This window comes from Mastigoproctus giganteus, chromosome 5 (genome assembly GCF_048544385.1).
Source record: "Mastigoproctus giganteus isolate SK-2022 chromosome 5, ASM4854438v1, whole genome shotgun sequence".
NCBI classification, from domain to species: domain Eukaryota; kingdom Metazoa; phylum Arthropoda; class Arachnida; order Uropygi; family Thelyphonidae; genus Mastigoproctus; species Mastigoproctus giganteus.
Window position 1 is genome coordinate 93,300,954 of NC_143579.1, and position 25,856 is coordinate 93,326,809.

The following is a 25,856-nucleotide window of genomic DNA, read 5'->3' on the forward strand; positions in this document are numbered from 1 at the left end:
ATTACAGAAATTAAACAGACAACAAAAATTAATCTAAACTTTCCAAGAAAGAAAATAACTTACAAGAATCACAGAAAATAACTTAGTTACTACTTTTAACTCAGGCCTTTTATAATCCTCAAGAACAAAGGAGTACCCAGAAACACGCATGATCATTGTGGCTGCAAACTCCAAGATGTACACTGTTATCTGTGCTTAGCCGTTCATAAGCTAGCAAGGAATAAAAGCAACCATAAAAAGAAATCAGGAATATGCTTGCTCTTCTCACTTAAAATGTGAAAATCCTACAGGCAAAAGGCAACTGCAATTCTAATAATAAAAATTATCTGCCTGATTATTTTAACAAAGGCTTTTAAAAGTAATCAGAAAGACTGCATGCACACACAGAGGATGGGCAAAATTAAAATTTTCGTATGGCCACTGCTGAAGTAATGCAGTTTTTACCAAACTTTATTTAATGCCCCCCCCCCTTCACTCTTGAGCTTAATAACATTTATTCCTGTTTCCTTTACAATGAATAAGTGAATTTCTATTTTGCCAATAATTTCACATGGTATAATAGTGTAATTTATTATCATTATATATAGCAGCATTTCCCAAACTGTGTTCTGCAAAAAATCGTAATTAATAATTAAAAAAATAATAATAAATTTTGCATATTTGCAGCATACACCACTTTTGTATCATTATAATATTTAACATAATTTTTTTCGGTTATTAATATACTGGCATACACTAATAATCAAATAGACCGTGGAACATTTATTTTGGTGGACTTTGCATAGAGAAGTATGCATTGAGGTAATGACAACTAGGAAACTTAGCAATGTGGTGATCTAGTATGCCATTCATATGCAATTTAGCCTGGAGTACACGGGTTGAAGGAGAGAAGGAACTGAATTGAACCGATATTATAACTAAACTCACTTCCTTGTGTAATTTTTTTTTTGATAATTATCAGTATTTCGAAATATTATTATTAAAATATGTGACCGTGGATTTGTGGTTGAAAAAAGGAACTTTTAAATGAGAAGCAAAGGACTTCTAGTGGTGCAACTGTGGTCGATGAAAACGAACACAATATTGTCACACTTCAAAGTGAGGACGAACAATCGCAGCCTTTTGTTCCCCAAAAATCCGAAGTGAAAAAACAGGAACAAACTAATAAAAGACCAAAATGAAAGTATAATGACAGTTATTTGAATTTCGGCTTTACATGTGTTGGAAATAAAGATGCTCCTAATGCACAGTGCATCATATGTAATAAAATATTAGCAAACAGTTCTTTGGCTCCTGCTAAACTTGTATTTCATAAGTGTTCTGTGAATATGTTGTGAGATAAAAAGTGTTCCATGACTAAAAAAGTTTGGAAAACGCTTATATGTAGCATACAATTTGCTGTAAAAAATGTTTATTTTTAACAGCATAAAGTTGTTTTTACTGACCTAAGGAATGGCTGGATTGCATTCATATTTGGAATCTATGTTTCAAAGTACACAGAAGACATGATTTTCCAAAACTCATTACAAAAGGAGAAAATGGCAGCACAAACATATGCAAATATATTCGCATCAAGATATAAAGTTAAACTATTCTTTCTACTAGCATCACTAAGTCAAGTGCAAAACATTATTACATCTTTAACTGAAACAATTATTTTTTAGTAAAAGATGTAACAAATGTAAAAATTAATTTTAGATTTATTACCTTTTGTTCTTCTGCTGCTTCACTGGGATCAGGCAAAAAGTCATCATCATCATATATACCATATGTTTCAGCCATATGTTCCTCCCATGTAACTTTACCATCGTCATTTCCATCCTCATCTTCCATTTGATCTAAAGCTTCCTCCTCAGTAAGCATTCTGATAAAATTTAAAAGTGCAAAATCAGAATGTTTAATACACAAAATAATATACTAAAATTAAGATCCAAAAAATATTCAGTAATAAGCATATAAAATAATTCTACAAAATTGATACATGTGAGGCCACTACCATCACAGGCTTTGGCAACTGGACAGCAGGTTTTCTTTCTGGTTACCCAATATACATACACGTTGCTGGATAGGTTTTTATCATTAAACCATCTTGATTAATGCTGGTGTACTTTCAGTTTATGTTCTTTCACTGATTTTTTTCTTTCTATATATTAATAGCATTTCTCCATTCATTGCAACCTATCAGTTGATAGCAATATGCTATACTCTTCTTTCTTGTTTGTCAAACACCATGCAGTTTTTTTAACTTTTTGACCCTGAACTCATTATACATGGTACCTGCATACTATGTTTTGACAACTTTTCATGCTTGGGCTCACTAGTTTGAAAAAAAAAAATTAAATAGTCAATCTTTTACTACTCCACATAAATCCTTTATTATTACCTTCAAACTTTCATTTCTTGAAAAATGTTTTTCTCTATACTCATTTCAGTGCAATAAGTTTTAGTAAGTTTTATGCATTACCAATTCCATTTAAATGTGTTCAATGTGCCAAATTTTTCTAAAAGGTTTTTCAGTTTCACACCTGCATCACTATGTTTTTTAAAGCAACCCCACATGATATGAAATCATGGTCCATTGGCCACATCACAGATATCACATTATGTGGCAAATAATTGATAAACATTTTCCAGTCATCATATTTTAACTGTCTTGTGTGGATGAGAAGGTCCAACATTAAGATTATGTAGTACTTTTATATAGAAGATTGACTACTTTAAAAAGAATTCTTACTTGAAAAAGAAAATTTTTTCCCAACCTACTTTTTTTTAAAATAGGTTGGGAAAAAAATTTTATTGCATGATCCATCCATGCCACTTTTCAAAGAAATAATCAGGGTAAACTTACAGATTCATTCAACTTTACAGTAAATGGCTCCTTAGCTTTACCTATGATACAATTTTAATTTTGTATACTTGCAACGTTACCACAGTATGGAACTGACTAAAATTATTTGCACAACTTAAGACTCAGCTTGACTCTGGCAAAAGTTTGGATTTACAGGCAACTGTAAATCAAAGCACATTTTTTTGAGACACATTCAATATTTTTTTGTTACCAATATAAATCTGCTCTAGTTCTACTTTTTCCAAGCAGTTTTAAAATGTTATTTAAACTAATCTATTGCTTACTGGGTACTTATTTCTTTTATTTTGATACCCATTCATCAAACAGTAAAATAAAATTTCACCTTGCGAATTTTAGTTTTGTATTGCCATATTCACTAATATGAGAGTACTGCCTTGTAGAAATATTGCTAATAGTTCAACAAAGGTAATAGAAATATTTCAGTTAAAATTTCAGTAATGGTCATCACCATTATTCAAATTTGAATCGGAAAAACAGCTTTTGCCATAGAGCAAGACATTGGAATGTAATAACAATAGTTGCCACAGAGATCATTCACCAAAGAATACTGATGTGGGGCAAATTCGTTGCCATATATAGTAAGAAACATGAAAGTGGAGATCAATCCATCTTTTAGACGTGTAATGTGTAGCTGTGTAAGCAGCACCAGAATCTTTTTTGAGTAGGTATGTTACGGGTGGATAGAATGTTAGACGACTATCTAATGTTAAGCCAAGAAACAAAGTAGTGGCCACCATTGGAATGGATGTATTATTGACTCTGATTTGGGGGGGGGGGAGAAGAGTCTTGTCAAAGAGAGAGAGAACTTTGAATATCATCATTCTGGTCTCTGCCATTGAGATTTTTAATTTATTATCCTCGGTCCAGCTTACTAACTGCTGCATAACAAAGTTTGCATTTCTTTCCAAATGGGCAAGTGAGTTTCCGTAGAAGATCAATGCCAAGTCATCAGCACACAATAATGAGCAATAATTATCAAACTCCTTTTGTATCCATTGATTAAGCAATAAATTCCACATAAGCAGTACTAGTATTGATCCCTGGGGGCTTCCATGAGACACCGAATATGAGAGTACAGTCAGTCCTCATATAGCACGATAGTTGTGTTCCTAGAAACCCTCATGCAATGCAAAATCGTGCAATTTAAATAACATGCTCTATGGGAAAAATAGGGTTAGGTGCCGATCACCAAAGATTGAACACACATTTGTAACCAAATCATTACCAAACGCAATAAATAATCATAATAAAATACGTAAGTATTTTATTATGACTATTACGTAATAAAATATTGCTAATGCTTATGCTACTATTGTAAGCAAACTTGTTCTTTGTTTGATTTTCTACCCAAACAGATGACAGCCGTTCCATCTCTTCCAATTCTTGTGCCTTGATCTAATGGATTTTATTACACTTTGAGTTGTTCCTGCTATGAAAGTTGTTTTTATTTTCTCTGCATTTTTTCTAATTCTCGGCGTTGCCTCATTTAGGCCTGTAGCACGTGCAATATCACATGTTCTTTCATTTTGCTCAAAGTGTTTCACAATTTCATATATTTTTTTTCTAACACAGGTGGACTGACCATAAGCTTTACGGGGGGGGGAACCCCAGTGGGCTCGAGGCCAGAAGTGTGATTTTAGCCATAAACGCTAGTATGAGGCCACTACAAATTTTCCTGGGTAAGAATTTTTGATCCAGTCTGCCTCTGTTTCTGAATCTGTAGTGTCTTCACCAGGACGTTTCCTTTTCACACCTTTTAAGTATTTTACTCATTTTTAGGGAATAAAGCACAATTACAAAATGAGGAGGCACGCTTGATACACATAAACAAAGCTGCGTGCGAGTAGCAACTGAATAAACAACACTATAAAGGCAGAGACACACTATTAACACCTCAAAGCACATTTCTGGGGGTTAATACCATAAAACAACAAAAAATTTCCAGTTGCGTTTCTGCTAGTGGAATCTGTTATAAACTGTAGCAAACTCAATCGAATTGCATTTGCGATAATACTGATAGTTGCAATTGTGTGGGTTTTTACGTTATTATGGTGAAATGTGTTTCCCCTTCACTGATATAAAAAACATAAATACATTTTCAGAATCTTCTCTTCATTGCTATCATGTTGGGCTCAGTTGGGGTGATTCCGAATTCGACTGCCATTCCTTGTAAACACAAAGGCGATTCGTGCATAAGCGAATTCGGTTCTTGTTATATATGATATCATTCCCCTATTTATAAATCGTGTATGATCGAATTTGTGTAGTGTAAACACGTGTTATACGAGGACTGACTGTATTACATTTTGTCATCTGTGTGTGTGTGTGTGTGTGTGTGTGTGTGTGTGTGTGTGTGTGTGTGTGTGTGTGTGTGTGTGTGTGTGTGTGAGATCATTCTGTCAGCGAAGTAACTTCTAATAATATTAAAGACCTGCAAAGAGCAGTTAGCAAGCCTAAGCTGCTTGAGGATGCTTTCCCACCAAAATAAGTCAAAACTACCCTCAAAATCGAATAAAAATCACTAATGAATACTTGTGCATGGTAGAATCAGAGGAGCAGAGTGCCCTCCTGAGAGGGGAGGACAGTGCAATTTTTCACAAGTTGATTACTGCGAGGGCCAGCACATTATCCCACACCATGGATGAACACCAGATGTCAGCAACTCCCAACACCAGGCCAAAAAACACAGTATCAGCAGTTATCATTAATTTGAGATCCAACACTGGCTGTGGAAGGTTTAGTGTTATTAGTAAAGAAAAAAAAAAAAAAAAAAAAAATCAAATAGAGAAGAAAGAAGAGAGTTGGGAGAGAGAGGGGGTGCAGAGTAGCAGACTGCCCATGTTTGGTTGTACATCTTTTGGATATAGTACATAGTATTTAGGGTCAAGCAGCACCAGTGGTTCCCTAAAACTCCATGATCAGTTCTCTTGTGTTGAATACAGTACCACGTAAAGGCCAGATAGTGTGAGTGATGTGTGGTTTATATAGTGTAGTGTAAGGTTATGTTGTTCATCTGGCCACTTAGCCTAGGGGCCTATGAAACACTGCCAACTCCTAGTTACTGTACTATGCATGGGGATGGAAAACCCCTGGTGCTGCCAGACAACTAACACTATGCGTGGGGAGTCTGGCCAGGATGTAGGGAGAACAGAAACTCTTTCTAGGTAACCCCCAGAGTTGCCTCAGCTTCCTGGGGATGCCCACCCAAAAATAAAAATAAAAAAAATTAAAAGTGAAGAGTGAGGGAAGGAAGGCATCCACTGGACGACTGAAGTTGAGGAAGAGAATAAGAGGTGGTAATACCCCTGGGAAGGAAAGTTCACCTATCCCAGAGAAAAGAGCAAAGCTTGCAGGACAAAGCGTCCTAAAAAGAGGAGTGCCACATGGCACCCCACATCTATTAACCAGATGTCAACAATATCTGACCTACCAGAAGGTATACAGGTGTGAATCCTATCCTATTGGGAGTATCCTGTACCCTCGATAAGAGAGTGCCAGCAAAATGGATGTTCAGTATCAGCAGAAACAATCAGTGAGGATTTAATGGATGGCCACCAGTGAGAGTGACAAGAAATATGCAGGTTGCAAGTAACCCAGATTTAATGGGATGGCAGAGTGCATTGTTCCAAGTCTGGTGGAAATCAGTTCTGAGGGTGAGTGAGATTAGTTTTCCTGATAGTGAATGTGGCTTGAGTAGTTCAGAAAGTTGTTTATAGTTCTTCACCACATGGGAGAGCATTAAGTTCCATGAGCATTTCACATCTTAGGAGATGGCAGAGATGACATTCATATAACATGTGCTCTGAGTCCTCTGGGATTTCATGAAAGCAGAGAGGCCCATCTGTTAGCCTCATGTTCAGGGAGACATACCCTCTAAGAAGGTATGTTATATAAAGGCCTGGAAAGACCCAACTAGCAGCCAAGAAAGGTAATTGAGACATTTGATATGAATCGTTTAGTAACAGATTCTTTTGTGGAGGCACTCCAGTCTTCCTGCCAACATTGTATAAGGCGGGCTATAATGTTTTTCTTTTCTTGTTGTAGTAGTAGTAGTGGCATGTGATGCAAGAAAGCAAGTGTATGAGCTTATGCAGCATCAGCCAAAAAAAAAAAAAAAAAAAATCACGCCATTCCCTCCAAATGCCTGTCCAGTTCCTCCTTAAATTTATTCAACCTATCAACTTCCACAATGACAGATGGAAATTTGTTCCAGCAATTAACCATCCGCTGGCTAAAGGTTCCAGCAATTAACCACCTGCTGGTATTGTTTATGACCATTAGCAACATTAAGGTTGCAGTTTAGAACAGAGGCTTGTAGGGATTTCCTATGGAAGTTAAAAGTTGCAATGTGCCTACCAATACGATATAAAGCACAGAAAAATGCTTGGATGAATTCCAACATTTTTTTTTGGATTGGTTTAGCCAAGATTTTATTCCAAGTGTGAAGAGGCATCAAGAAAATGATGGTAAAGTTTTGCTTATTATCAATAATGCACCATCCCACCTTCCTCTTGAAAAACTGAATTCAATAAACGAGAGCTTCACTGTCACATTTTTACCACCAAATGTTACAGTCCAGTTGCAGCCAATGGATCAAGGTGTTATAGAAAAACTAAAAAAGATGTACAAAAAACAAGTTGTTACCAGAGGGAGATGAAGAGAGTGCAGTTGAGTTTTAAAAGGAGTTTAACATTAAGGATTGTTGCTACATGATAGCAGATGCCTGAAACGTTGTTAGAGGGAAATCTGAAAAAGGCATGGCATAAACTTTGGGGTGCTGCTGAAGAGATGGTCATACACGTGCAAAATTTGAATGAAAATGTAGGTGAGATTGTAATTTTATTTAAAGGGATTCCCAGGTTTCTTGAGTGTGGGCAAGATGATGCAGAGGCATGGTTAAACAAAGATACTGAAGATCCTGGTTATCATATTTTAACCAAAGAAGAAATTGTTACATTAGTTCGGGATGAATAACATGCTGACTTTAACAAAACTGATTCTGATGACGGAGAAGAAGAAGAGGGCCCACTTATGTGGAGGCCTTCACTGCACTAGAAACTGCAATGGCATGGTGTAAGCAATAGTCTGAATGCAGTTCTACAGAGATAATGCTATTAAAAAGGATGAGACCTTGCTATAAAAAAAAAAAAAAATACAATCTCGCATGGTTCAAAGAAAAATTCAAGATTACATATTTTAAAAAAATAAACCTTCCCGAGATTCTTTATACTCTTATTTGTGTGCAATTACTTGTTTGTTTATTTCTGTTTATGTAAAAAAAAAAGTGATTTATAGGTTGAAACCATGTAAAACAATTAGGCAAGTCGAAAATAAATATAATATACAGTTTCTTCAAAACATTTTGGTTATTATTTACAAACCATTTCCTAAATCAGTTATTTTTTATAATACGTCATATTCCAAAATACAGTAGTAATAACCTTGCATACAATAATTTAATTGTAGGCCTAATAACAGTTTCGTATAAACTGGGCATTCTCATGTAGGTTTGATTATTTGAACTATTTAGTAAATTAGTTCGGATAATCGACATTCTACCGTAGTTAACAAATGAAGTAAGCATCTCCAAAATACATGCAAAATAATCCAGGCATATGGTGGCTCCTAACAAGTGAAAAGAATAATGTACAAGAATTGCTCGTTCAGTTCAAAACTCGTATAGAAATCTACTACAAAAAGAATAATCTGAACTTAATATTCAAAAACCACAATGCAGGTCATATAACAGTCTCAGCAACTGCATGAGCACTACCAGTTTTTTTGCATTGGTTCCTGCAATTTCATAAGATGCAATTATTCCACTGTCATATGTTTGTGTGCTCTTAAATAAGGAAGTAACAGTATTACTTTGCTCAAAATTCTGTTTTAAAATTTTAAAATATTCAATATGTTTACCAACTTTATCAGGATGTTTCATTTTTAAGTGATCTAAAAAAAAAAATACAATCTCGCATGGTTCAAAGAAAAATTCAAGATTACATATTTTAAAAAAATAAACCTTCCCGAGATTCTTTATACTCTTATTTGTGTGCAATTACTTGTTTGTTTATTTCTGTTTATGTAAAAAAAAAAGTGATTTATAGGTTGAAACCATGTAAAACAATTAGGCAAGTCGAAAATAAATATAATATACAGTTTCTTCAAAACATTTTGGTTATTATTTACAAACCATTTCCTAAATCAGTTATTTTTTATAATACTTCATATTCCAAAATACAGTAGTAATAACCTTGCATACAATAATTTAATTGTAGGCCTAATAACAGTTTCGTATAAACTGGGCATTCTCATGTAGGTTTGATTATTTGAACTATTTAGTAAATTAGTTCGGATAATCGACATTCTACCGTAGTTAACAAATGAAGTAAGCATCTCCAAAATACATGCAAAATAATCCAGGCATATGGTGGCTCCTAACAAGTGAAAAGAATAATGTACAAGAATTGCTCGTTCAGTTCAAAACTCGTATAGAAATCTACTACAAAAAGAATAATCTGAACTTAATATTCAAAAACCACAATGCAGGTCATATAACAGTCTCAGCAACTGCATGAGCACTACCAGTTTTTTTGCATTGGTTCCTGCAATTTCATAAGATGCAATCATTCCACTGTCATATGTTTGTGTGCTCTTAAATAAGGAAGTAACAGTATTACTTTGCTCAAAATTCTGTTTTAAAATTTTAAAATATTCAATATGTTTACCAACTTTATCAGGATGTTTCATTTTTAAGTGATCTAAAAGTCTTGATGGGCTCATAGCCCCATATGAAAAGGAACTATTACACATAAGACAAATAGACTGTTTGAGTCAAATGGACTTTCAATAAAACCATAAGCTAAATATTCATCCAGATACTCAACACTTTTTCTATTCAGCACTTGACATGATTGTGATGGGTTGAATAACTACAAAGAATTAAATAATAAAATATAAACTATTTTTATTTAACTCTCATAGCCCATGTCACTCACAAAAGCACCGTGGATCAAAAATAAATCAATACTAATTGTTGCTTAGAAAGTAGAAACAATAAACTGAAACATTTCCTCATCCCACCCAAGCCTTGTATATTGACCAATGAAACAAAAGAATAAATAAATAAACCACACCGCCATCAAGATTGCAGCTGTCGGAAAGGCACAAATGCCAAGGATTGCAGAGAATTACCTCTGAAAGCATTTAGGCATTTAACACCTATGAAAAGCAAAGATTGTCGAATTAAATCATGCCCACTATCTTCCTTTTATCAAAATTGCTCACTCACTTCTAATATAATATACCTATATGTTAAAAATCAGTTGTCTCAAGGGAAAAGAACCCAATGAGAAAAATTAAATATTAAGGAAGATGTAGGGCTGAACTTTGGAGGGCCACAAACCATTGTAATACCCATGATTTTTTCGCTCCCCAAAAATCAATTTTTGCCCCCGTTGAGAATCCCTGCTGTACACTAACATATTTTATTATAAATTTGGACTAAAGAATTAATTTATTCCTTTAGCATCCTTGAATTAAAGATGAATGAAGAAGGAAGAGTCACAGCAGGATTGCAAGGCCAGATGTGCTCATTTAGAGAAAGCTGCATCTTTAAAGATATGTTCTGCCCCTTTGGTAGGATCAGGAATGAGTGAGAATTTAAAGGAACCAAAACAGTTTTTTTATAAGAGGTTTTATATTCTTTTTCAACTGGACAAAACAGCATACATTTATACAATCCTCAAAACTTTGATTAACAGGGAATTTTTTTTCTTCTTCCTAAAGAGTTTATTTCACTAAGAAAGCTGCATCAAGTTCATTTTCATACCATAATTTAGAAATAGGAGAAGGTTTGGACTCTTTCAATGTGAAGTTGAAAGCAAGACAAAACAGCCATAAACAAATGTTCTCTTGAAAAATCAACAGGGCAGTTCTGTAGCATACTTTCAAATTTTTACTTTCTTAATACTGGATATAACCCCATGCACAAGCTGTGGGTAACCACACAGGTGTGAACCAACATAAGCAGGTGTCGAGCCCATACCACATGGAGGAATGCCGCCCTTCTGTGTTACCAGGCAATACTAGGTGGTAGATGACTCTCATCAACCAGTGCAATACCACCACTTTGCTTATTGGAGGCTTGAAGTGGTGGAACCCATGTTTAGTCTCCAGAGCTAAGTTCCGGTCAACCCTTCATCTCTTCCATCATGAAGTATGACTGATGACTTTTGAGGTTATGATGGACATCATGGTGAGATCCAATCTTCCTTGCATTTCGAGGGTACAGCTCTAAAACGGTATTCGCAGGCTGACCGCTAGTTAGTACACCGGACCAAACCTATTGGTAATCCGGATCAGCTAGTGTATAATCTTGCTACCGTTACTCTGCCAGATAGTGACTGGAGGGAGTCCGAGTAGTGTGTATGTGGGGGCATTGTCAAGGCCATGTTATGTCAAGGATCTGAGTATATTCTTACCATGTGTACACCATACCCAAAAATTTCATTACTTCATACAGCAAGTGCCTCCCACTTTTCTTACTATTGAATACACCATGAATTTTCACTAATAGAGTAAGCTTATCTGAGAAAAGATCTATATCTCCCAAACACTTCCTAGTTCCTTTCACAAATATACGTGGTCTCAATTTTAATCTCAACGATGTCCATTTCCACTTTTAGTCTGCCAAACCCCATGTACTTTTTCTGACAGAAGCACAGTTATCGATTGATTCAACTACTGCTCATCTCAGTTGCCCAAATTATTCACTGTATGAGTCCTTTCGCCTCAAAGGTGGTACTTGTGCATATGTCCGTTACAATATTCCCTGTCAGAGACTTGGTAATTTGGAATCTCCTCTTTTCGATCTTCTCTGACGCTTAAAATCTCTCTACCTCCTTGTGTCAAATTCATCTGTTGTCTCTACTGTTCTCCCAACTCCACTAATCACTTCGAGCTCTTAGACTTCCTCTCTTTGCAACTTGACTTTCTCCAGTCCAACCTTCCTAACAGTGAGGTAATTTTCCTTGGTGATTTTAATGTTCACAACTCCAGCTGGCTTCCGTTTTCTAGTCACAACGACCCAGCTGGTCGAGATGCCGAGGTTTTGCAATTACTAATAACCTTCAACAAATTGTTCATTTACCTACAAGAATACCAGACAATCCTAACCATACAGCCAATATGCTTGATCTTTTTCTCACAAACAACCCTTCTAAGTACATGGTTGAAGTGAATGGTCCTTTTAGGCACCTCAGATCATCACAACTTGGTGATTATCACTTCTCCAATGGACCCTTTATCTCATGGCTATTCCCAACCTCATGTTGTTTGGGATTGACCTACAAGATTTCTTTTCTTCTTTTCCTTGGTCTGATTACTGTTTCAAAACTTCTGATGTCAACGTTTGCTCAGATCGTGTCAGTGAAATTATTCTTGTAGGAATGGAATCCTTTATCCCACACCCCACTTTAAAATCTCATCCTTTATCTAAATCTTGGTTTTCCAATAAATGTGCTAAGGCCGTTTGGGAGAAGAATGTTGCATATCATAATTGGTTTGTTTCCAATACTTCAGTTTCATTTTCTGCCTACACCAAAGCTCGCAACAAATGTAAAGCAGTTATTAATCAGTCCAAACTAGATTTTGAACAGGCTAAGAGTAGAAAACTTGCTTCTTGCCCTAATGGTAGCCGAGCATTCTGGTCTCTTGCCAAAGCTATTGGCCGCAACTTTTGCCCATCTCTGCTCCCACCTCTGTCAAAATCAGATGGTTCTGTTGTCACTTTGGCCAAGGATAAAGCTGACCTGTTAGCATCCCATTTTTCTTCCAACTCATGTATTAATGATTTTGGTAAAACACCTCCCACCATTTCAAACACGCTCCATTCAATGCCTCCTGTGGCTTTCTGTCAAAAGGATGTCAGAAGGATTTTGATGAATCTTGAAGGTAAGAAAGCTCCAGGTCCTGATCGCATTACTCCACTTGTTCTCAAAACTTGTGCTCCTGAACTTACTCCTATTTTTTGCTGCCTTTTTTCACTTTCTTATTCCAAAGGTGTTTTTCCTTCTGCTTGGAAATTTGCTCATATCCAGCCAGTTCCTAAAAAGGGTGACAAATCCCTCCCATCCAATTATCGTCCCATTGCAATTACTTCTACTCTTTCTAAAGTAATGGAGAAATAAATTAACCGCCAACTCTTAAACTACCTAGAAACCTTCCATCTGATCAACAATCGCCAGTATGGATTCCGTCAGTGTCAATCCACTGGTGATATTCTGGCTTATGTTACCCATTTATGGACAAATTCAATGGAAAAGTTCGGTGAAACACAAGCAGCTGCTCTTGACCTCTCAAAGGCTTTCGATCGTGTTTGGCATAAAGATCTTCTAAACAAGCTTCCATCTTATGATTTTTCCAACTGTTTTTTTGTAATTGGTTATCGAGTTTTCTCTCTGTTCGCTCACTGACGGTGATGGTAGATAGCTCTCTGTCTTCTAATATTCACTACCAATTCCTTAAATGCTGATCTCCAAGTAATTCTCCAGTGGGGCAAAGGTAACTTAGTTGATTTCAATCCTTCTAAAACTCAGTCTTGTCTTATATCTTGCAAAAAGGATTCTTCTGCTCCTATGCTTATCTTTGGTGACACTCCAATTTCTAGGCAAGTTGATATATCTCTTTTGGGGATTATCCTGACTTCTAAGCTCTCTTAGCACAAGCACATTACAGATTGTTTCCTCTGCATCTAAAAAACATGGTTTTCTCTTTCGCTCTCGGCGTTACTTTTCTTCCAAACAGCTGTTCACTCTGTAGAAATCGCAAATCTGCCTTAACCATGGAATATTGTTCTCACATCTGGGGTGGTGCCCCTAAAACCTCTCTCAGGCTTCTAGATTCCATTCAGTAGAAGGCAGTTAAGTTAATTAATGACTCATCTCTAACAGAGTCTCTCCACTCGCTGTGTCATAGACTGTTTCTGCTGCATGCCTTTTCTTGTTGTTGTATTTAGGTTTTTGGCACAAGGGCCTCTTAGGCCATATTGTGCCTGTTCAATATTTGCTTATCACAAATTTCTCATGCTATTGTGATCATAGGCTATTATAAAGATTTATCTGTTTCAAATAAGTAAACAGTTCCTCCAAATTTGCGTCATTGCCAAGAATCTGCAATAAGGTTATCCATTCCTTCAAGTGAGATAGGGAGATAAAGCTTGATTTTCTGGTATTTGAAAGTTGGGGACATTCAATGAGAATATGATTTATTGTTAACTGCGACTGGCAAAAGAAACACTGAGGAGGGTTCTCTCCCATAAGCAAATACAGATGAGTTGGATGTGAATGACCGATGCAGAGCTTTGCTAGAATTACTTCTTGTCGCCTGCTTTTCCTGATACTAGATGTCCACAGTTTTGGCTCTTTTTATCTGCAGCAGTTTATTTATTTGAACTTTCCAGAGGTCAGACCATTGCTTCCTACATGATGTTTCAATGATGGATTTGTAGTCGGTGAAGGACACTTTTTGTTGCCTGGAAGAACCTGTGTCAGGGTGTTTAGCGGCGGCGTCCACTTGTTCATTACCTGGAATGCCTACATGACCAGGTATCCAGCAGAAGGTAACCTTCTGGTTGGCTTTTTGACAGTGAATTATCTTAGACCGTATCTCTTTAAGAATCGGATGAGAGGGCGACATGGTAGATTGAATGGCAGTGATTGCACTTAAGGAGTCTGTGTATATTAGAGATTGCTTTATACAGCTGTTGTGTATTCCATCTAGAGCTAGTTTTATTGCAAATAATTCTGCAGTATAGATACTGCATTCCGTAGGAAGAGACGTAGCAACTGAAAAGGTGGAAGAAACTGCTGCAGCACCAACAGCTGCATCTGTTTTGGAGCCATCAGTATAGATAGTGAGTTTTCCAACGAATGAGTTTTATGGAGCTGTTGATAGTTGATATCTGCCAGAGAAGATTTTCCCCATCTTAAAAAGAAATTGTCGCAGAGAGGTGGGAATTCAGTCCAGGGAGTTTCAGGAGTAGCAAGGTCTTGGAATATGTTGTGAAATTTAATGTCCCAACTGATCATGAGTTCTTGCAGTCGAATCCCTACGGGGTGGTTTTCATTAGGCTTATTGTGATATAATTCAGCATATTGAGGATCAAACAGGTATTGCTAGCTGGGGTGGGATGGTATGCTTTTAATTTTTGTTGCATAATTACACAATAAGGATTTTCTCTTGAGATGCAAAGGGGGTTCATTTGCCTCAATATTTGCCTCCGGCTGTGGACCGAAGATGTTCTGAAGGCTCCCACAGCTATCTTAAGAGCACTATGCTGTATAGTGTTCAGACGTAATAGTGAACTTTTCCTAGCGGAGCCATAGACAGGTGATCCATAATCTAAGTGTGATCTTATTAAAGCTCTGTAGAGATGAAGGAGAGAGCTTCAGTCAGCACCCCAGGACTTGGTAGAGACTGTTCTTAGGATGTTCAGTTTTTTAAGACATGTAGTTCAAAGGAAAGCAGTATGGGAAGCAAAATTAAGTTTATTATCTAAATATAACCCCAACAGACGAAAATTGTTAGTCACAGGAATCAGGTTGTTTTTTAAAAATATTTCTGGATCCGGGTGAAGTTTGCACTTTTTACAAAAATGAATTGCACTAGATTTCTTTTCTGATAGGGAATAGCCATTCCGCAGTGCCCATGATTCGGTTTTAGCGATGGAAATTTGAAGTTGTCTTTCAATGGTGTTCATGGTTTGGGATTGACAAGAAACAATGAGGTCATCAGCGAACACATACGATTCTACTGTATTAGGTACATCTTGTGTCATGTTTGTAATTCTTATTGAAAATAACATCGGACTAAGAATGGACCCCTGAGGAACACCCTCCTCTTGTTCAGATGATTTGGATAAATTGTTCATGTATCTAACCTGAAATGTTCTGTGGCACAGGAAGTTTTGTATAAAGTGGGGTAAATGACCTCTCAAGCCAAAAGAATGAAGATCTTGAAGTACACCATGTCGCCAGGTGTTATCAAAGGCTTTCTCAATATCGAGATTGATCATGACCAGATGTTGTCCCCTTATGAAGGCATTTTGGATGTTTGCTTCTGCTTTTATCATTACATCTAACGTGGACCGGTTCTTTCGAAACCCGTACTGATTGTTATTTAGCAAGTTGTTAGTTTCCAGGAACCATGTTAGCCGCCTGTGAACCATTTTTTCCAGGACTTTGCCTAAACAACTGGTCAGTGAAAGTGGCCTGTAATTATGTGGAAAGCTGCGATCCTTTCCTGGCTTTGGAAAGGCTAGTATAATTGAGTGACGCCAGGAGTTTGGGTAAGTATTTTCTAGAAATATTCGATTGTAATATTTTAACAATGCCCTTTTTGTTCTGTTGTTTAGTTGGCTTATCATGATGTAGTAGATCCCATCTGGACCAGCAGCACTATTGGATGTTTTATTGAGTGCCCCTAAAAGTTCAGTTAATGTAAATGGCTGGTTGTACGGGTGTGATGTTGTTGTTGAGTTAACGACACATAGGCTGCTAGGGCCATATTGTGTCTTTCTAATGGTGAATATGAAATATTAGCTTAATTGTGATAACTATATTTTATGATATATTCCTATGCGATTTAGGAAAGTAAATAGTTCAGAATCTGTAATAAATTTATTGATGACTGTGTATTAGCTATTGATTTAAAGGTGTTTAAACGGATATTTTAAAAGTGGGGACAGTCTACTAACAAATGGCGAATGGTCAGTTGTACTTGACATGATGTACATTGGGGAGCGCTGTCATTAGTTAATAGATACAGGTGAGTGAGGTGAGTATGCCCAATCCTTAGCCTTCCTAAAATTATTTCATCTCACCTGTTTTTTAGGAAGCTGGAGTGCCACAGCTTTGGTTCCGGTTTTATTTGGTAGAGTTTATTTCCTGGATAACCTTTCCAGATTAATGACCAGCTGTTATAACATGCTTTACAGATAATGTATATGGAACTTGAAAAGTCTGCGAAATAGTGGTTTCTGATTGTTTGGCTGCATGATTTGCTCTTTCATTGCCAGCTATTCCAGAATGTCCTGGGATCCAGCAGAATGTCACAGTTTGGTCCAGTTCCTTACAGGCAAGTAAGTTAGAATGAATCTGTTTTATTACAGGGTGAAAGGAGGTGGTATTAGTATTTATGGCAGAGACAGCACTGAGTGAGTCAGTGTATATTAAAGCAGACGGAATTAGATGTTCAATAATGTGACCCAGAGCTAAGTTTATGGCATAGAGCTCAACAGTGAAGATACTGCATTCTATTGGCAATGAGACAGAAGTGCTAAATGACGGGAAGATTGCAGCAGCACCTACTTGGGTCTCGGTTTTTGATCCATCTGTATAGATTTCACATGAGTTTGAATTAGAAAGAGTGTAAGTTGCATGTAACTGTGCGATATTGGAAGGAGACAGCGTGTTCTTTCCCCACTGTTGAAAGTAGTCATCATATATTGCACAGATATTTTTCCAGGGTGGATCTGGTGGTGTTTTGTCCTGAAATATATTGCTGATTTCTATATTGCATGATTGAGCCAGTTCCTTAAATCTAATTGGAGCAGGTCGGTTTTCATTAGGTTTACTGATGTAAAATGACTCGCATTCAGTATTGTAGAAACATCTTCAACAAGGATGAGATGGCAGACTACTACGGGAGTGAAACTCTACTGGAGAAATTGATCTTATGCTGCTCTGATGATTTTTTAATTTGCTGAAAGATTGGGTTGTAGGTGAATACACCTGATATACTGGCAAATGATTCGGCTAAGGCATTTGCAATTTCTGCTGGAGAGGACAACTCCTTTCCTTTCCTTTCCAGTTTAATATTGAAGCCAGGGACTGGACATATTTGCCATCAAGTGTTTGTATTTTCTTCCAGATGAGTCTGATATCTGTGTCCTTGTTTATACTAGAGGAAAAGCTAATCCATGCTTCTTTTTTTGCTTTCCTTCTTATTTGGCGAAACTTGGCTTTCATTCTTTTAAAACTAATTAGGCTACCGGTTGTGGGGAATTTGTGGAACAAATTCCAAGCCCTATTTTTTTCCTGTTTAGCGTATGTACAATTCGGATTCCACCAGTAATTATTGCGTTTGCATTTCCCAGGCAAGGACTTTGGTATTGCAGAGTTGGCAGCTTGCAATATTTGATTAGTTATATGTTGTGTGACATAATCTATGGGCTGGAGTTGAATTATTTCATCATCTAACTGAACATTTGAAGCATATTCATTCCAGTGTGCCCTACGAAATTTCCATTTGGAGCGATCCAGCAAAGGGGAGTTTACCTGTGTTTGCAGCTTGCAGAGAATTGGTAGATGATCACTATTTAGTGGATTTTCAAGAACAGACCACTCTGTATTAGTAAATATGGAGGGAGAGCAGACTGAAAGGTCTATTGCACTCATGGATGCTGTAGAAAAATGAATATAGGTAGGCTCACCAGTGTTCAAAAGGGTAAGTTGACACACATCGAGAAGAGTTTCTATTAGTTTACCTCTTTTGTCGATTGTTGGAGATCCCCACAGCGAATGATGAGCATTGAAGTCTCCGAGCAAATAGAAAGGAGGTGGCAGCTGGTCTATTAGATTTTCTAGATTTTCTGAGGAGAGTGAGGAATTTGGAATATATATAGATGCTATTGTAATAGTCATGCCAATTTCTGTGCGCATTGCCACTACCTCAAAAGGAGTCTGAAGAGCAATAGGTTTAGATGGAATATTATTTCTAACAAGAACCGCCACGCCTCCACGGGCCGGTGAGTTGATACTCCTATCTCTTCTGAACATGGTATAATTTTTAATGGTAGGACACACTTGTGGATTTAAATAGGTTTCTTGTAGGGATATACATGCTGGTTCATAGTGGTTGATGAGACCATGCAAGTCGTCTTTTGCATTACGAAAGCCTCTACAATTCCACTGAAGAATTCTTTCCATTATGCGTTCTTGTTAGTTGTTTTTGTTTCAGACAGTTTTTTGGTTGTAGCTTGTTTATACCTCTCTATTTTTGCTTTGTCTTTCTTAAGAAAGAAAGGACGTGTCGTGTCCATCTCATCAGTTGCGTGAAGTTCTAAAATCCCATCATCTGAATTATTCTGCTGATCAATATCCATTTCCGTTGAGATACGTGGATGCACCATTGGGGTTTCTGTCGCTTTAGGTTTCATTGTTGATGCATCAGCTGGAATGAAGATTGGAGTATTGCTGGCTTGTTCAGTTGTTTGTTGTGAAGGACACTGTTTGGGAGAAATGAGTATGGATCGTGCCCAATTCGCGACAGATGTATTAGGAGGAACTGTAACATCTGTTTGGATACTTACTGATTGGACCTGTTTAGCAGCTGTGGCATACGTATGCTTTGGCTCCATTTTGATTATTTCTCTTCTCGCCTCTGAATAAGTGACTTTGTTCTCCACTTTATATTTCTATATTTTTTTCCCCTTGCTTCCATAGTTCACATATTTTGGAGAAAGCTGGGTGATTACCTTTACAATTTGGGCAATGAGGAGTGGTAGCATTGCAATCAGATTGGTTGTGCTCCTTTGATCCGCAGTTAGGACGTATTGCCTCACCTCTACATGCAGTCTGAGAGTGTCCATATTTTTGGCACTTATAGCACCTGATTGGGTTTGGGATGTAGGGTCGGACATGGCAATGGAGATAGCCTGCTTTGACAGATGTTGGTAAGATGGGAGAGCTAAAGGTGAGGATTATGCTCCTTGTTGGAACGAGAGTACCATCTTTACGAGTCATGATTATCTTGGCTTGAATGACTCTTTGTTCTCGTAGCTCTTTGACTATTTCCTCCTCTGATACGGTTAATAAGTCCCATTCTGCAATTACTCCCTTAGAGGAATTTAGGGTGGCATGGGGAGTGACTTTTATTGGATGTCTGCCGAAAGTTGTCAGATTTAATAACTTTGCAGAATGCTGGGATTTCATGGTCTCTACCAGAAGATCCCCAGACTGGAGTCGCCTTACTGATTTTGGTGAACCTGCGACAGCCTCTAAGCATTTTTGCACAAGGAATGGGGACAATTTACTCAAAGGCTGGTCTGATGTAGAGTGCAGTATGAGGAATGCTACTATCTCCTCTTGAGGATTTGTTTTCAACCTCTTGGGTTAAGAAAAGTCATCATCAGTGTGTTTTGTCCCTAGTTTTGAGCTTGGAGGCTCTAAAGGTGAAAAGTATTGTTATCCATCTTTGCTCCTTTCAGCCCTGGGAGGGTGGATTTCTTCTCCCAGGTTACCGGCCCCGCTAGAGTGACCAAGCGGTATAAAAGTTAGTATATTAGTTTAAATGGAAAAAAGAAAGGTGATTTGCCTTTCTGAAACTTAGTTACAGATCGTAAGACTAAGTTTACTATTATTTAATGAAAACATAAGAAAACTTTTATAAATGAACAAAAACTGCAGCTTCGAGAAAAATGCTCTAGAAATCACTGAAAATCGCTTGATCACTATAACGCTTGGCACCCGGGGCCCATGCCTTTTCTACAGATGCTTCCGTGGGCACTGTCCTTCTGAATTGGCTTCTATAATTCCCGCTCTCTCTTTCAAAACAGTCCGAACATGTGCCGCCAACCTCCATTTACTGTACAACTTCAAACTCACAGAACCAACTTTTCATCTTCATCGTTTATTCATTCAACTGCTGTTTTCTGGAACAACCTTCCTTCGTATGTCTTTCCTGAAAATTACAGAAGTTCAAGTCTAATATCAACAAATATCTTCTCTTGTCTTCTCAACCTCCAACCCAAGCACGGTACTAAGTACTATAGGTTATAATACCTCTCGTGTTTGGGGTTTTCATAAAAAAAAAAAAAAAAAAAAAATACTGCAGTGAAAATCATTTAATAGCTCTAATACAAGTGGTATTTATTACTAGTAATGGAAAATGTTAGAAGGAAGAAAGCTTATACAGAATCAGCTGGTGGGGGAACCCTACCCACAACATCAGACAGAAGTCTATTTCAACAAATCAAACTTTCTGGGTGAAATCAAATTTTCACATATCTATCCTAGAAACTATCCTTTTTCAATTTATGTCCCCTTATGCATGTTTTCCAAGAAAGAGCAAGGATGCCAACAGTTCTCAGTTTACTCAACCATTTAATGCCTTAAATACTTCAATCTGGTCTCCTTGGAAACGTAAATTTGCAATTTCGGGACATCAGTGGGAATAATGCAGCTTTGCTCTTTGAACATGCCACAATTGCCTTTCTACTCCCTGGCTTTTGAGTCTGGTGATTCCTGGATTTCAAATTCACTCATGTGCAACTGTGAATGGTTCTATTGCAGAAGTAATGACCGTGAGCTTTCATTAAACCACTGTCCTTCAACTTTGTATATTACTTCTTCCAAGATAACTTACAAGATACCTCATTAGGGATGGCATAATCTAACTTAACAAATAGCTTGCATGTCCTTTTTACATACTTGTATGTCTGTCCACAATTGGTAAATAACATATTAAAACTGAAATGTTATTAAATAAAACATACATGAGTAATATTGTTTCATTTTTGGTGGCTATTTGTTAAACTGGAAGAATGAGGGAAGGAGGAATCTTCTTGTATAGGGCTGTTTTTTTTTTTTTTTTTTTAAATGAATGTAAAGTCAGCTGCCTAGCTTGCTTTTCTTTTCTCTTCTAAAATAAATCTATAACTGTTTATCAAATCATCCAATTCAACTCCTTTCATGTCTGGAAAGGAGCTAAATTGGATGATTAGATGTCTGAAAACTGAAATTACATTAGTGAAAGGAGGATAACATGGTGACATTTAATGAATTTTTGCACTCATAATGCCAGACAAAGTGTCAAATAAATGCATGTAACTTGAAACGTGCATTGTAAGTAGAATGAGCTGTACTACTTTGGGTTAGAAAGTGAATTTTACATTGCTGCAGCATAATTAAGGAGAACAACTACTGAAGCCAGTAGTAGCAACTCATAAACATATACAAATTTTTCACCGATTCATCCACACGTTGTATTATGCCTTTAGTAATTTTTGCATTCCAAATGTGATCTTTGAGAAGAATATCACATGCTGTTGTTTACAAAAACCTATTACTGAAAATATCACAGCTGACAAATATGTTAGCTGGATCCTCTCTCTCTTTCTCCTCTCAGAGGTAAATGTTCAGTTTTGTAAATATCCCATGTGCAATTACCACTTTACTGCATCTCTAACTGAGGTGAAATAGGTGAGAAACAATGTCTATAGCAATCACTCTCAAATAACTAGATATTCATAAAAATTCAGTTGTCTAATTGAGAAAATATACTGCAGAACAGAATACAATAGCTCAGTGATCCACACTTGGGAAGCCATTGTAGCAGCTGGTCACCCTCTGTGAGGTATAGAGTTTGCTTCTGCTATGATCTATTGTGAAATTTGTGTAATGCCATAATTGCATTTTTTATATTCCTCTTGGAGGACATTATTGCACTCATGTTATATCTGAAACTATGGTAAAACCAGGCACAATATATTGAGGTTGCATTCTATTTCACACCTGGTTACACGAGAATAATATGATAATAAATCAGAGGAAATTCAAGCTATGCAGGTTTTAATCAAGCAGCATGACAGATTACCAATATTACTTGATTATTTAGTTTTAGGTGAGTCCTTTGAATCTACAGACCAACTTAAAGACCTGGGCATTACATTCCATTATAATTTTTATCCTTCTTCCCATATTAATATTGTTGTTTCCCAAACATTCAAGTTACTGTGTTTAATCAAATGCACAGCATCTTCATTTAGTGGGAAATTCTGCAATTTTAATGTGTACAAGCAACTTATTCTGTGAGTGCCTACAGAGTATTATTGTGACATATCTGATCTCCTGAATGTCAAGCATATCTAAATAAAATTTCTTCAATTCTATCTTATAGGAATCAAGTAACATATTTCACTGCAGGAATTACAGGTCTTTGTGCACTCATACAATTTTCTCTCTCTGCATTTTCAGCATGATTTGCATGTCTTTTATTTCATTTACAATCCCATTGATAATTATACTGATTCTCCCACACCCATGTCCCCAGTGCCTTTTTTAGTTCCTCATTTTAACCACAGACTTCTCTCCACCTTTTTCTTACCTGTTCTTAATACTAATCATTCTTCTAGCTCTATATTTTATTAAATGAAATTGATTAACAAGTATCAAGTGTACATTTTTATTAATAAAAATAATTTTAGATCACAGGTTCCAGCTGCATTTAAACAATTAAATGTTTATTGTTATTACTTTTTAAAATATTTTCAATATATTTTTAATTTTTTAACATATTTATTTACACATGCTGTTCATTTAATTTATGGAAATAGCTGTTACTGTGAACCATTTTGTGAGTTGCATAATGGAAGATTTGAAGGCTGAGCAACATTTTGCTATTGTTTGTTGTGGCATGAGTGCTACACAGACTGTGAGAGAAACATCAGAAGTTTGTGGAGACAAGTGTTTGAAGAAAACTGCGATTTTAAAGTGGCATAGGCATATTCAAGAAAGTTAAGAATCTGTGGCCACAATGACTATTCTCAAACACTTAGGAAATGGCTTCTAGGAATATTTCTAGAAGTGGGCTCCTTAATGGTGCAGGTGTATACACACTGAAGGAGATTATTTCAAAAAGGAGAGAGCACTAGCAGACATCAGCAACAAAGATTAAAATTAAGATAGGCCCAATCTATGTGTATATTTTCATTTTATTAATATTTTATACACTAACAATTATTCAGTTGTTAATGTTTTATTTGGGACACTATTTTTATTATTCATGTTGGCTTGACTGAAAACTGTGTTACATGTGATTGTTCATATTTATACTATTTATGCACATACATGTGAATTAATGAGTCACTGTAGTGTATGTGATGAAATAAATATGAAATAAATGGTATTATTTTTATATAGTTTAAATAAGGAAACAAAAAGCTACCTGAAAGACTTAAGTATCCAGTTGGTCAATTCCTTTCTTTCTATGTAGCCATCATGATCCTTATCCATTTTTTCTGCTAGAATCTTAAGTCTCCTTTTAGATTCTTCTGGGTTAAGATGATCAAATTCCTCAGCCACATCCCGACTGCCTACAGAAACATACATGTAGACAAAAAGTGTGGATCCCAATTGTTGATATCTATTATTTATTTATAAATATATTGGAAGAAATTCTGTTCTTAGGGTAAAACATTTGGCAATAATATGACCATATTTTGGGACCATGATGACACATTGTGAGGTTATAATAAACAAACAGGGCACAGATGCACACTTAATAATATGATAACACACATATCATATCCATAAACAAATTGGGATGCCTGCTATCAGCTGCCATGACTTGCAAGTTCTTTTCCCTATCTTGTGAGCAGACTCAGAATACATTCTGGTGCCAGTCAAATTTTTTTTGACTGTTAAATCTAAAGTCTATTAAACTGAAGCATGCAAAGCTGAGGGTTTACTGTAATTAAAGAATGAGATGAAGTGCATTTTTATAGCATTAAGTGAGTGTATATAAATGACAGTGCCTAATTCTCTATACAGTAATGGTCAGAGGATGGTTCAACTTACCCAAAGGGCATGCCACATTCTAGGTTAGGCTAGTCTGTTTCAGATTATGACAAAGGCAACTAAATGTTTATTCACTATGCTACCAGAATGTTAGAAAACTGGACATTCCAATATACTGTTACTAGTATTTCTACGAAATCTTCATTCTCAATGGAGATTTCTTAGAAATAAACTTTTCTATTTAGATTTGACAGACAGGAGGTACTGAGTTGTTCTCTAAGAAATCTCCATTGAGAATGGAGATTTCTTAGAGAGCAACTCAGACCAATGTAACCTTAGTAATCATCAATAACACTTTACTAGAGATGAGTAAGTGTTGGTGGTGCTCATGCAGAATTACATTTTAATGAGCTAAACCATTATCATCAAATTATTATATATAATTGATATATTATATATTAAATATCACAAATAAATATAATTAGTACACAAAGTTATGAAAATTAAAATTATACTGATTAAAGACTGTTAAGTAATGACAATTTTATCAAAGTATTGAAACAAAGGTGATACATTAAACTGCTAATGTATCAAAATTGCTTAGAATATGCAATTGTTATAGAAAATATTGTTACATGATGCCAACAACTTTTTTTTTTTTTTTTCTTTTTTAAGCATGCAAGTGCCTATTGTCTTCACTGTATCCAAACCATCTGTCTGCATAAATAACATGACTTCTAGAGGATTTTCATAAAATGGGCTTTATAATGAATAAGGAATATGACAGATGCACAGAAACCAAATGTTCTCAGTTTGTGCATAAGGGTTATTGCTTTTTTTCTCTTTTTCCTTTATTGTTATAAATTATGAACTGTTACTATTTGCTAATGCACCTGAAATGTAATGCCCTGCATATATCAACTTGGTTTCATTATTACAGTGGCTAACATGTGTACATGACTACATACTCGTATGATAAAAATGGAAAAATCAATTTTTCTTGCAATTCTTTTGCGAGACATTCTTCAAATGTCATCAGGCCTAATTGCAAAAAATGTCTTTTCTGGCTATGACACATATCACACATTTCATAACACTTATTTAGATATATGCTGTTTAATTAACCAGTTGATATGAGTGTGAAATTGCATGGCATAATATAAATAGTGGTTATGTTCAAAAATGAAAGAAAATAACTGAAGCGTAAGATAATACTTGAGATGTCCATATGATACAGTGGTCAGCAAAAGTTGCAAGCACTGTCTCAGATTGCAAACCAACAAACAGTAAGTGAAACATTTTGTTTGATGGGCATCTGTAATAAATATATACCTAAAAAGTAGTAACATATTGACAAAACTTTTTATATAAAGAGCCTTGTCTAGGATACCACTTATTATATTTAAAATTTT

General features: G+C 36.2%; 1 protein-coding gene across 2 annotated transcripts in view; it reads right to left on the reverse strand.

Annotated features, from left to right (window-relative positions):
• LOC150085566 (reticulocalbin-2) overlaps positions 1 to 25,856 on the reverse strand; it is a 95,099-nt gene that overhangs the window by 50,722 nt on the left and 18,521 nt on the right. Inside the window, exons 2-3 of one of the 2 annotated variants that reach the window (XM_090374113.1) lie at positions 23,873 to 24,020; positions 1,767 to 1,864 (exon numbers count right to left, since the gene is read on the reverse strand). In XM_090374113.1, coding sequence (XP_090230239.1) covers positions 1,767 to 1,864; positions 23,873 to 24,020 — 246 coding nt within the window. Of the gene's footprint in view, positions 1 to 1,707; positions 1,865 to 23,872; positions 24,021 to 25,856 lie in introns of both variants that reach the window. The other variant, XM_090374112.1, reaches the window with a different exon arrangement.